The sequence below is a fragment of the Apaloderma vittatum genome, unplaced genomic scaffold, assembly GCF_000703405.1.
Source record: "Apaloderma vittatum isolate BGI_N311 unplaced genomic scaffold, ASM70340v1 scaffold4092, whole genome shotgun sequence".
Taxonomy (NCBI): Eukaryota; Metazoa; Chordata; class Aves; order Trogoniformes; family Trogonidae; genus Apaloderma; species Apaloderma vittatum.
Genome location: NW_009701751.1, coordinates 4,737 through 17,620, shown reverse-complemented (window position 1 = coordinate 17,620; position 12,884 = coordinate 4,737). Strand labels below are relative to the sequence as shown.

The window sequence follows — 12,884 nt, the reverse complement described above, 5'->3', positions numbered from 1 at the left end:
GCTGAGGTACACAAGCCCAAACACTCAGGCAGTATATGGAACCTTATTCACCCTGGCTAAGACCTGACTGGGAGTAGCTCAAATCACACGCACCTAAACACAAGGGCAGGAGACGGAAAAATTTGCATCGAGGCAGGAAAAGTGAATTAATTTTCAGAGGTGAAGAGTTGCCGCAACTCCCCCTAACGTCCATCACCTTTCTATACCTTTGAAAGTTAGTCCACTTTTTAACCACAGGTTTAATTTTCAGTTTTACCCTATAAATGCCCGCAGAGTCGTCACTGTATTCTGCAGAGAGTCAGTTGTTGCACACTCCCTTAGGTATTTTCTACATACAGATTCAAAAGAAATTATTCGTAATAGCTACTGCCCTTGTGAAGTCGCCATCCCGGTAAAAATGGAACCGACACTTTTTAATGACCTGCTTTTCAGTAAGTTAGAAATTGCAGGCAATACTTATGCAAAGTCATTAAACATAGATTAAGTATAACCATGTTTTCTTTTTTCCTGTGCTGTACAGTCAACTAAACATTATACCAATGAGTTTATTAAAATGAACGTATTTCAGTGATTTTGTCCATTTTATGTGAAAAGTTAGCCAGAATTCAAAGCATAAGCAGGACTAATTATCCTCTTAAGAAAACTATTTTATTTTTGCTCAGATGTTCAGCACTTCTGGTTTTACTTTGAAATGTTGATCTATCCGGCAAATTAATTTTAAAATATTCATGTCCTAATTAAAATCAATTTGTGTTGCAGTTTGTCATAATGAGTTAGCATGTAACTTTATTTTGTAGAAAGAAAAATGTTAATTAACGTTTTTTCATTAGAAAAAAACGTGAAACGAAGATTTCGCTTTCGAATTTTCATCTCCTTGTGCCATCTCTTTTCTGGCAGCGGGGACATTCTTCCATCAGCGGCACATGTGTGTGGGGAGCTGTGTAACCTCCGAAACGGCACAGGTTGACATGGGTGTGCTGAGGATTCAGAGCAGCAAACAACTAAGCAGCTGGTTTATGAATATCTTTCACAACCATGTAGCAAGATGGATTGATAATAACTTGTTATCGCTGCTAGCACACACCTGACATCCCACGGGGACTTTTGGAGTCCCACTTCAGAGCTTTTATAGCTAATTAACATCACTATCTGCGCTCTAAAATCAGATTGCTCCTGCAGAAAGCGGTATTAGTCCTTACTTCCCAGCTTTGTTTAAAAACGTTGGAGACATTTGAAAAAGTGCTTGTATCTGGATCTCGGGTATTACCAGAGAGACGCCACAACCAGGTTACTGAAATTAATGAGAACAACCCTTTTGGCAGGCTGGGTTTGGTAATCCTGCTGTGCTGATGTTCTGGAGGGCATTGTACTCCTTCACTGACACGAGAGGTGCTCACACAGCAGGAACCCCTCTGCTGGCTCCCACCGAGTGCCAAAGCGAAGCTGCTTTTTTTATAAAGTATGACCTCTTGCCTTTTGTCAGCTGTGGCGTTTGGATCACAAATCTTTCCCCAGTTCGTTAGTGTTCCATGTTGCAGTGCAAATCGACTCCTTTTGAGAACTATTTTTTGTACATATAAGAAAATCCAGCCTTCCTTTAAGTGATGTTATCCATCTCCATCTTAAAGGTGCAATAAAAATATTGCATTGGAACTGAATAATGGTGTAGCACGTATGAGAACCTAGGCTGACAGATTTTAATTTTTGCTCTTTCTGTGATATGAGGGCTTTTCTTTCCTTCCCTCTCTTCGTGTATTGTTCTTTGCATTGTGTCTGTATATTGTGTTTAGTTTTATCTCTTTTCGGTTAGAAAACTATTCTGTTTAGCACATAATTTGAAAGTCCAAATCAACTTTATCCGCTCCTCCAGATAAGTCAGTAGTATATAGAAATACACGCAGAAAGCAATAGTGTGCACATTCTTAGGTTTCTGCCACAGTAAGAGCAGAGGCAACTTCTATAACAGCAAATGAATCACGGCTCAGCGTTTCAATCTGGCTGATTCACAGTCAGGATAGATTGAGGTCACCTGCAGAGTCTATATATGAGAAAGTAAGAGTGGCTGAAGTGGTAAAAGAGTTGCATAATTCAAAGAAGTGCCTTAATCACTTTTTTGACATCACTATTATTTACCAGGATGCAAGTCCAGTTCCATTTGTTACATTCTTTGCAAAGATGGACTGGATGTTTTATCTTGTTTTGAAAATACATCTGTTTTTGTCAGGGAACACAGCCAATAAGAGCACTGAAATTAAACATTTCATTCATTACTGAGCAGAGCTTTCCATCAACTTTAACATTAAAGATTTCCAATAATTTGGTGGGAGGTTGGAGATCTACATGTCTATTAGTTTTATGTCACTGTGCTTAGGCTGTTGTAAGATGACTCTGAAACCAATAGAGAAGTTTTTTTCTTCCAACTTCAGGAGTAAGTTGGGTGAACAAACAGGAATTGATACTGATTTTGCTGGGATGCAGCACATCTGTTTAACAGCTTCCAGTCAAACATATGTAGATGTATATAGATATATAATCCTTGGGAACCACATCTGCAACCTAACTGAACGCTTGCTGCATCAAAGTAAGGGTACTGGAGAGGAGTAGATGGTTGAATGCCAGAAGACAAGCACAATGTTTCAGCAATTGGATTATGTGCTTTATTTGTGGGAGTAGTCATCTGCCAGACTTTTATGGTAAAAATACTTATGGAAGTGGCAGTCTTGCTCCTGGTTTACTCTCCGCTGGCATGATTTGAAGCTGCGAGATGCTGGGAGCCCACCTCCCACCAACATTGCCTGGATTTAGCCTGTATTTAGTAGCAAAGGCACCACCCGCTCTCACGCTGTTTGATCTACAAGGAACGAGGCGGGTGCTCCAGCATCCCCGGGACTGCAGCGCCGCATGGCGCACGATGCATTTTTGCTGCTCGTGGGATGGCAGGGAAAGGACTGCAGCTCTTTCAGCCTCTTCTCACAAGCTTATCTGCCGTCAGCTGTTTCCCGGGCGCTGGCCTCCTAGTGCAGTACCCATGGCTGGTGTGGTTTTATGATGAAGGCAGTCAGACCCTGGCCCACGTTGCCCAGAGGGGTGATAGAAGCCCCATCCCAGGAAGCATTCACGGTCAGGTTGGATGGGGCTCTGATCTAGTTGAAGATGTCCCTGCTCCCTGCAGGGGGGTTGGACTAGATGACTTTTAAAAGTCCCTTCCAACTCAAAGCATTCCATAATTCTGTGACTTTCTGTCAGGCCATTGTACCAAGTAGAATCATAGAATCACAGGGGTAAATTTTGCAGCTTTTGGTGTGTTATTACTGTCATTATCAGCTGTACGACACAAGTGAGTTAGGTTCTAGTGGCAGACCTGAAAGTAAGAATCCTCGTTGCTCTTCATCTTCTTGAGTCTTCTTCACTAGGCTGATTTTTAGCTTAAAATGTTCCTTTCCTACTTTGTTGCTCTTATTGTTGAGGTTGCAACTCTTATTGTTGAGGTTTGCTGCTACTCTTCAGATTCTCCTCAACCTTACTGTTCTCTTCCTCTCCGAGTAGCGCGTTTTCTCTGTTTGGTCTCTCCTTTTTTCATCCTTCCATACTGAGCTTCAATAATTGTAGTCTTCTAACTATATTCGACTCATTTTCCAGCAGAAAAATGGATTTTGAGACAATTTTTTCCTGTTGCTTTTATGCCTGGGATATAAGCAAACAAAACAGATGTGAACACTTTGTGCCTTTTCCTTCTTTCCAGAAGAATTTTGCCTGTTTGGCTTCAGCAAGAAGAACCATTGTGATTACTTTAATTGCTACATGTTAAGTCACAGGGCTTCCTCATATACATTATGAAGAGCCTTCAAGTAAACTGCCTTATATTTTCAGTCTGTCCCAGTGGAAAATTCGGGAAGAACTGTGCCGAGGTCTGTCAGTGCACCGAGAACGGGACGTGCAATCCTATCGACGGGTCGTGCCAGTGTTTTCCGGGCTGGATAGGGACGGACTGCTCTCAGAGTAAGCAAAGTGTTATTTTTCCACCCTCGCTTTAAAATAACGTATTTTCCTGTTTGAAGATTTCTGAAAGCTAAAGACAGATTCTGGGGAAATCCCTCATGTATTGCAGCAGCCCATGCCTTACTCTCTTTATGGCTTATTTCTTTTAATTAATCTAAGTTAGCTTTGGCTTGAATTAGTTTCTGCGTTTGGAATTTGCAGAAGCCGTTACTAGCTTCTATTACAGGAAAGGGAGGTCACAAGCTCTTATCAGAAAAGAAAGCTCCATGCTCCTTTTTAATTTCTAGCTGGATTCCCTTTTATTTATTTTGTGAAATCATTTTCTTTCAACTATTACATTAGAAATTATTAACCAGTAAATGTTTTCGTGTACCGAGCCCCCAGAATTGAGAAATTAGGCAGCTGAAATATTTCTATTAAATGTAATGTAATTGTAAAAGTCAATGTGGGCTTGGAGGAACGGAGGATTTCTTCTTGAAAATTGCCCAGGTAGAAGATTGGCGTTTGCTGATCCCAAAGTGTCATTTCCTGAGAGCATCCCTTAATTGAAGACAGATCACAGAGGGAAGCAATATCCTATCATTCAGAAACGTTACTTCATATTCAGGATACAACGAGCATATTAGACAGCATTCCAAAGTAAAATATATTAAACTTCAAGTGATAAAGTAGGAATCGGATAAAAACAGACGGCTGTAATTTTGCTTTTATTGTGTGTCTTCCACAGGCAGAATATTGCTGTCACTCAGAAATAGGCAAAAAAAAAGAAGAAAAAAAGACAGAAGGCTCCACAGATTCCTCATTATATTTAGCCATGTAATTGGGAAATGACTGTTAGTTTCTGTTAACCTTGAAAAAAGACGGGGTTTTTTTACAGAGTGCGGCAGGCCAGTTCAGCAGCAACAGTTTCCCGTTTAGCAGGCAGAAGGACCTGGTGAGAGCTGCTTCGTATTTCGGAAGAACAAAGTGGGAACCTGGCTGTTTCCTCAGTTACCTTCTCGTAAAGAAAGCCTAAATCTCCTGACATGAACCTGGCCTTGCACCAGGCTCCTGTCGGCACCCGGCCTCCCCTCCCCGAGCCCGGCACGGGGCTATTTCGGTCAGACCTCCCTCCGCACCAGTTAACCTGGAATGACCGAGAGACGGAGCTGCAGAGGAGATAATTTTAGCTCCGACTCCAGAGCCGGTTCTGGAGCCACTAACAGCCCCTGCAGCTCCGGCTTACAAAGGCGCTGTAGAAGTATTTCTGGTTGCTTATAGCACGAATACCTTAGGCCAAATGCTGTTCAGCTTTACACTGTGTGAGTTCAGTGACCTTTTGTTTGATTTACGTCATGGCAGGGTTGGTTTGGATTTTTTTTTTGCTATTCATTCTGGCTTTAGAGATGTCTGTCATATGCCAGAAACTTGCATTTATCGTCAGAATTGGAGCCAATGGCATACCTGGAAATAGGCACCGGTTCTGTACTTTCAGGTTTCCTGGGAACGATGCCTTATTAATTCACGTCTTTAATAGGAAGCATTGAAAAGTGCTTTTCATAGCAAAAATACAGTTGTTATGTTGAAAGGTAATCATCATTTTGGATCTTTTAGTCTGGCACTAATAACTGTAACTTACTGCATTTATTTTCGGAGGGAGGCTTAAAATAACTTTTGAAATCGTAGTAATATTGCACTTGCTGAAATTTAAAATAGACCTGGAGGTTTTAATTTAATATTAGCCCCGTCAACAAAAGCAATCTGATTTTGTGGATGGGAACTCACACTGTAAGGAGTTTTCTTTACATTTTTACGTAATTTGAGTAGCGCTCTGTGCTTCAAATGAATGGGGTAGTTGATCACATAGTAAAAATAAACCATGAATCGCTGTGCTGTATTAGGCAAGAATTCCAGAATATCAAAAAGAAAATTAAATTACCTTCACATCTTAAAACCCTGTCTAAATTGTCTTCCCTGGTAAGGCAGGGATAGCGGCTGGAGCACTTAATGTCATGTCGACAGTCGCTGGTTTAGGGTTTCTCGGTGCACATTCACAGCAAAGACCCGATCCTGCCACCTGCCCCACATAGGACGGAAACCCCTCGTGCCAGGGCCAGGTGAGGTTGGAGGTTGGGTTTGCAAAGCAATCGTTGGCTCGTTGTCAGGGAGTCGCCACAGTGATGCCAGGCTCTGCAATGCGAACTTCTGCCTCTGCTGCTGTCCCGCAGGTTCTCCCTTTATTGTTGTTCCTCCGCAGCACTAACACGGTATCATTGCCTTATTTTTCTTTTCTTTTTCGTCAGCTGACAAATCTTTTTTATTTTCATAGCTTGTCCCGCTGGTTTTTGGGGCCCCGATTGCTTTCATTCATGCAACTGCCACAACGGAGCAATGTGCAGCCCTTACGATGGAGAATGTAGATGTACTCATGGTTGGACGGGGCTCTACTGCACTCAGCGTAAGCCTTTCAGAGACACTTGTGCCAGGGAATCTGTCAAAGTATGTGCTGCTACCTCGTGTCTCTCCCAAGTATTGCAATCCTCCCTGTTAAACCACCCGCTTCTTCCTTGTGGTAACTTCACGTCGCCCCGAAGAAATTAGTCCTGAAGCTCCTCAAGGTTTTCCATGCCTTTGGCACTCGATAAAGGAGAGGGACCGATCATTTAGGTTATGGATTCATTGGCAGAATTTACACAGTCTGTGTCCCTGCTTGTTAAAGCCCCAGCGTATGCAGTCTGATTTAGGAAAACGTTTGAGATTTCTCATCCTGCTAATGCCAAATTATCAGCACTCTACAAAAGAGGAGATCAAATTCTGGTGAGCCTTTTAAGAAGGCTCTTTCACCTGCAAGTAATTGATTGATCTCTGGCTTTTTAGAGAGTTCCTGTTTAGCCATCTTCTTTCTCTTCTTGAAAATGTAGTTTGCGTAGGTGGGTCAAGATTTTTGTTCTTCTGAAACACTTAAGAGGCAATTCTGTGAGATAGGAGAAACGCCACTTCAAGAAAATTGGCTGCCATAGTATCTCTGCATTTAGATGATCAAATAAATGTTATTAAATATACAGAGGCTGAAAATCCATAGATTTATAGGCCTACTGTGTTTCAGCTTATTTCTTAGTCTTCCCTTATTCTGATTCTTGAAAGGTTGCCCAGCTGCTTTTTATGGAAAAAACTGTGCCAACGTTTGTCAGTGTCAGAACGGAGCGGACTGTGACCACATCACTGGCCAGTGCACGTGCAGGACTGGATTTACAGGCAAACAATGTGAGCAAAGTAAGTAGCAACATGACTTCATTTTTCTGTTTCTCCTGGCAGGGGGGCAGGAGGGGATGTCTGTGTGTGTATTTCAGAATTCTTTGCAGAAATAGGCTCTTAAATAGGTGTTGATGTCAGCAAGACAGTAACCCCGGGCATCTTATCTAATCCGTAGGGAGAAGAAAGCATCTCTGGAAAGCTGGACAGTCTGTTTAAGCATAAAGAAATATAGTGAATCCTCTGCAAATTAGGCTTTCCCATTCCCAGCCTAAAGTTAGCTGAGATAAAAGCAAGTCGCTGTGCTCAGCGCTGACTCGATGTAGCCTTCCCAAACAACTTGTACCCAATCAATAGACAAACCCAAGCTGCATCGCGCATCGCTGACGTGGCTGAGAGCAGCAGCCGCAGGTTTCTCTGGGCATGAAGGAGGACAGAAGGGTTAAAAGAAAGAAGTCCTCTCTGCCTTCCAAGGAATACGAGGGCTTTCTTACATAAGTTGTTATGCTGTAGATGTGGACCAAATAAAGATTCATGTTTACAGTGAGAACAGACCGAGGAAAATAGTTGCTTGCCGGTTTTTTTGGAAGGATCTGCGTTTAACTTCAGTGGTGAGCAAGTGTTGAACAATGAACTTCAATTACCTTGCAAGAGTACTGGCACATCTTACTGTTATTGTTGTCAGTGTCTTGCTGGCATATTTAGCATGCCGTGCCAAATGGTTGCTTTTAAGAACAAAGAATTAGAGTAGTAGAAATTGTATGTGCTGTGGATGAATAATTACTTCTTTGTCCAGTATAGTAAATCAAAAGAAAATTCTTACACCCTTACTTGGATTCTAAAAGCAGGGTGGAATCTGTCTCACCTTACCAAGGCATTAATTCCACAGAGTTTCATTCCTTTTTTTGGCAGTGAGGTTTCCTGCTAGATTTGCAAGTGAAAGCTTCTTCACTGTTGCTTACTGCGTGGATCTTTATGGAAGTATTCTCACGTATAACTAAAGCCACAAACATCTCTTTTTTTTGCCCATACTTGGGTTCAGCAAGGCACGTATCTCTGGGCCAGATTTTCATGCTAATGTGGGGATTACAGATGGCACCACCGTAACTCTGTAAGTGGCCGACTTACTGTGAATTTGTGTACGCCCTTACTGCAACCAGAAATAAATTAGGAAACTGAAAAGTTCCATCGTAGACCTGCATCCTTGCAGATTTTATGCAAGAAGCTACATTTATAGTTTGACCTCTCTACAAAGCCTCAGGCTTTCTTTTCTATCTAAGCTACAAATGTATTTATTTAGTTGTTTTTCTGCTGTTTAATCTAAAACTCTTCATTAGGACTCCTTCCTTCTCGAAATCCTGCTGAGTGGGCAGTTGCACTGCATTGCAGATGGAATGCCTAAATGCAGACTTCATTTCTGTGGTGCAGTCCAAAAAATTTAGGCCTTTTTCGTTTTAAGTAGGCTACAGGTTAATGTCAGAATAAGCACTAATTGTAATAATTTTATTTTTCCTTGCTTGGGAACCTGCAGATGAAAGAAAGAGATACAGCTTTAATACACACAGCAAATCATTACACAGATAGTGGATACTGTCCATTACTTAATATTAAGTTTTGCCTACTAAAAGTTACTTAGCGACTGAAGTCAGGAAGATATTGGCATGCAAAATGACACAAGAAGTCACGTCTTAAAACAATGTATATTCTAAGGAATCATAGCAAGTGTGCCTGTAGTCAATAATGTGTCTTCTCCATAGAAATCAGTAGGATGTGACGGAAGTTGTTTCTTTCAATTTATTATTGAATAGTGCCTCAAGAAGTATAGTAAGCCGCCTACAGATTTATTGTGATAGCCCATCATGGTAATTGTGTGAATAAATTTCTCAGCTGGACATTCAATCATTTTGTCTTTGATAGAAATACAAAGCCAGGATAGAAATTCCTTCTATATTAGGAATCCTAATGCAGAAGCAGAACAGATCAAACCATTCAGATGCTCGATACTGTAATTCCACCTACAGTGTTATATTTGTCTTCTAGCACTAGTAGGGATAAGTATGAAAGCATGTGGGATTTGTTTGGTAAAAGCCATTTTGTGTTCATGTAAACTTCTCTGTGCAACTACCCCCATGAAAAAAAAAAGTGCAGAGTTCGTGGGGAATGCTGTTCTCTTTCAAGATGTTGTCTGCAGCTTCTGAGCTCAATTCTGGGTGCTCATAATATGTATCAAGCCTTTTAAAAGTCTCTGTACGTTTTACTGCTTTCGTTCTTGTGAAACCTTGTATGACTTTTCCAGAAAGTTACAGCTTAATAAGTAATATCCCAAACTGTGCATGAAATACGTTTATCTCTTGCTTTAAACTAACGCTCATCTGACATTAAGGTGTTGTCCCAGAGACACTGAAGCCAGGGAGACGCTTCCACTGAGTTTCCCATGGCAAGTGTTTCACCTGCTTTTGAAAAAAGTAGAATTGTTCCCAATCTTTTTCTTTGGCTTCCCAGAGTGCTCACCAGGAACGTTTGGTTATGGCTGCAAACAACTCTGTGAGTGCATGAATAATGCCACGTGCGACCATGTCACAGGTACTTGCTACTGCAGTCCGGGCTTCAAAGGAATCCGATGTGATCAAGGTACAGTGAAATTCTGTCTGTAAAATATGTATATATCTCTCTCTTTCTCCTTCTCTCCCACCAATGATGTACTTGCTTTAAAAAAAGTAGTATTTCAAAAATGGAATGCACGATTCAATTTACAGTGTGTTATGAATTACTTTTAACAGCGGCTCTTATGATGGAAGAATTAAACCCCTATACTAAAATTAGCCCTGCTCTTGGATCAGAGAGGCACTCAGTGGGAGCAATCATTGGAATTATTATTCTCCTTCTAATTATTATGGTCTTGCTGGCACTGTTTGTGTGGTATCGACGGAAACAGAAGGAGAAAGGCCATGACATGCCAAGTGTATCTTATACTCCAGCCATGAGGATGACTAATACAGATTACTCACTTTCTGGTAAGGGTCTTTTTATGTTAATCAAATATAGACTCATACTCCTGTATGTCGGGGAAATATAAGCCTCTGTGATGTATAACATGCCTCAAAAATAACGATGCTTCTTTTCTTCCTGGGAATACCATGAGCTTTTAACACTTAACAGGGCCAGGAACGCAAATGTAACTTAAGACTGTTTTAAGCTGCTTTATATATGAAAGTTTACTTAACACGATACAGGACGTGCCTAGGAAAGACATATGCTGCGTGGAATACATCACCTCAACTTTTTAAAATCATCTGCATTCCTGTTGCAATGCAGAGCAGTTTTCCCATTGTGAAACCTTCAGAGGAAGATCTTTTTGCTTGAGGAATGGGTCACTCATAAGGCTTCATTCTCGTCTACGTTGTGGTTTGGGATTTGAGGAGTCCTATTTGTTGTACTTTCTTAAGCGTGCAGACCAATTGTCTAGACAGCTGGTGTGAATTTTTTTTCACAGGAGCTGATAAAAGCAGGAGAGAGGAAGAGGAAGGCTCTTTAAGATCAGAAAAGATAGTCACGCTGAGCTCACATTTCTTGCTTCTTTCTGTCTTCTGCTACTGCTATCGAAGGCAAGTCTTCCTGACAGATTGGCTAAACTTTGGAGGATGTGATCTCCTTCTTAACGCTGACATTCTTCTTCAATCCTCTATGGGCAATACCAGATAGGGTGCCAGACAGGAGAGGGCTTTACTTCCCTCGTTTCCTCCAATCTGTCTCTAGTGGGGATCTCCTCAGGGTTTGCTGCCCTCTGACTGCACTTCACTGCTTCTTTTCCCTTGAAATGGCTGAAACTCTTAAGTCCAAGTAGATACAAGCTCCTGAAACAGGCAGAGTTGGCCTCGCAGTGCGGCTTTCCCAGTCCTGCATCACCTTTTCTCTTTCTACTCTCTAGTCCAGATGCAGAGGCCCAGCCACTTGTCACTGGCTCTGACTTGGCGTCTGTGCGGTCTCAGGATAGCTGGAAGCTTCATTGCAGACTTCTCTGCCCAGGAGGCACCTGGAAGGAACCTCTCCCACCGGGCCAAGGGTATTGCTGCTGGTTGCAGCTGGGACTTAATCAAGGAGCTTCTCTCATGGCCCCGTGACTTCAGTCCTCAAATAATTCCAGCTGTCTGCTGAGCGCCGTTGACTAATCCCATGTTTAGATCACTCAGACCGATACCAGAGCATTCCTTCTTCTGATAGCTGCACGATGGTGTGGGGGGGAATCATCAGCCGTGGACCTCCTCCCATTGCCTCTTATTTTTGAATTTTAGCTTTGTAGGCTCTTGCTTAAGCTGACTGTTTGGGTAAGAAATGTATGAAAGTGTTGCCAGAGAGCGCTTGTCTGATCCTTGGCTAGTTGCCGGCACTGTTTGGCCTGAAGTTTGTCATTTCAACGTGATTTGAAGAGCCAGACCATGAACATGCAAAAGAGAACTGTGACACATCTCAGCAGCAGTGAGGCTCTGAGTTCCGAGAGAGCAAATCACAGCCGCTGGCATGGAAAATCTCTGAACTTTCCAGAGATCCATCTCTTTCACATTGGCACCTTATCCAGTTATTTACAAAGCCTGCTACACCTCATTTACTTCTGTGCCTTTCTAGTTAATGTCCGTGTTACGCAGCATGCTTAAGAGGCACAACTTAACAAATTTCAAAATAAGGAGAGGAATATTGCTGAAGTTGGGAGTTCCTGACTGGAGTAATTGAGCTTCCCCTCTCAGATGAGGGAACAAAAATCCCTTGTTTTTTTTCTCCATATTTTACTATGAATGGAGACTTCACCATCAGCCTGTCTGACACTCTGCAAGGAGTCCAAAAAATGCTAATGCTGAGAAAGGATGCTCTCATTCTTTGAGGTTAGCATAGACAGATGACTTTCCTCCTCAGCCACAGAGAGAAAGGCGTTACGTTTGAAGACCTCAGTAGCCCAGGACTGCCCTTGCAGGATATGTCTCTGTGGGCATTGCATCCCCCTATGCAGTATTCTTCACATTCCTTTCAAGTTCAGCCACCTATCGCAGAGCTCCTGATGCTACATGATTAAGTACTGGAGTCAAAAATAAATATTTGGGGATGGCTGAATTTCTGGATGCATCCTGGGATCTCTTATGGACCTTGGGCATTGATAGTGAATTTAATTCTTGCCCTTGTGGCATTGCTGCTCTGTGACAGCTCAATTTGTTAAAAACCTGAAGTACCAGGTCTCTGCAATCCTGAACAGCACCAGGTCAGTGGTTTTGTATGGCTTCTCTAGAAAGAAATCGGATAATGTTTCATTCCTGTTCATCTCAGTCTGTGATGGGGATGCAGAGACTTTCTTCATTCTTTCTTTGTGCAGTCCTTGTAGTAATATAAGTTTTATTGCTCAGGAAGCTGCAGCTGAGCAGGGTAAGCCATCTCTTTCTGGAGGTCACAAGAACAGTTTTCTTGTTGCCTCCTCCTTGAAAATCTCTGCGATCTGAATTCGCAGAGCAAGACTTAGAAGATAGAAATCGCACTTCTCCGTCTTCTCATTATAAATTGTCTGCAGGTATCAGCGTTGTTTCAAGTTTTGCTTCTTTGTTTTAGAAGGGCATTTACAGATTCTAGATGAGGGCTTCTGAAAGCTCCCTGCCAAATTCTGAACATCCTCC

The 12,884-nt window shown here is 42.0% G+C and overlaps 1 protein-coding gene across 1 annotated transcript in view; it reads left to right on the top strand.

The window, feature by feature from the left end:
* Nucleotides 1-12,884, top strand: part of MEGF11 (multiple EGF-like-domains 11) — a gene marked incomplete at both ends in the record, with an annotated part of 178,334 nt that overhangs the window by 161,490 nt on the left and 3,960 nt on the right. The window contains 5 exons of the mRNA XM_009879255.1: nucleotides 3,871-3,999; nucleotides 6,308-6,436; nucleotides 7,123-7,251; nucleotides 9,733-9,861; nucleotides 10,011-10,244. Coding sequence (XP_009877557.1) covers nucleotides 3,871-3,999; nucleotides 6,308-6,436; nucleotides 7,123-7,251; nucleotides 9,733-9,861; nucleotides 10,011-10,244 — 750 coding nt within the window. The remainder of the gene's footprint in view (nucleotides 1-3,870; nucleotides 4,000-6,307; nucleotides 6,437-7,122; nucleotides 7,252-9,732; nucleotides 9,862-10,010; nucleotides 10,245-12,884) is intronic.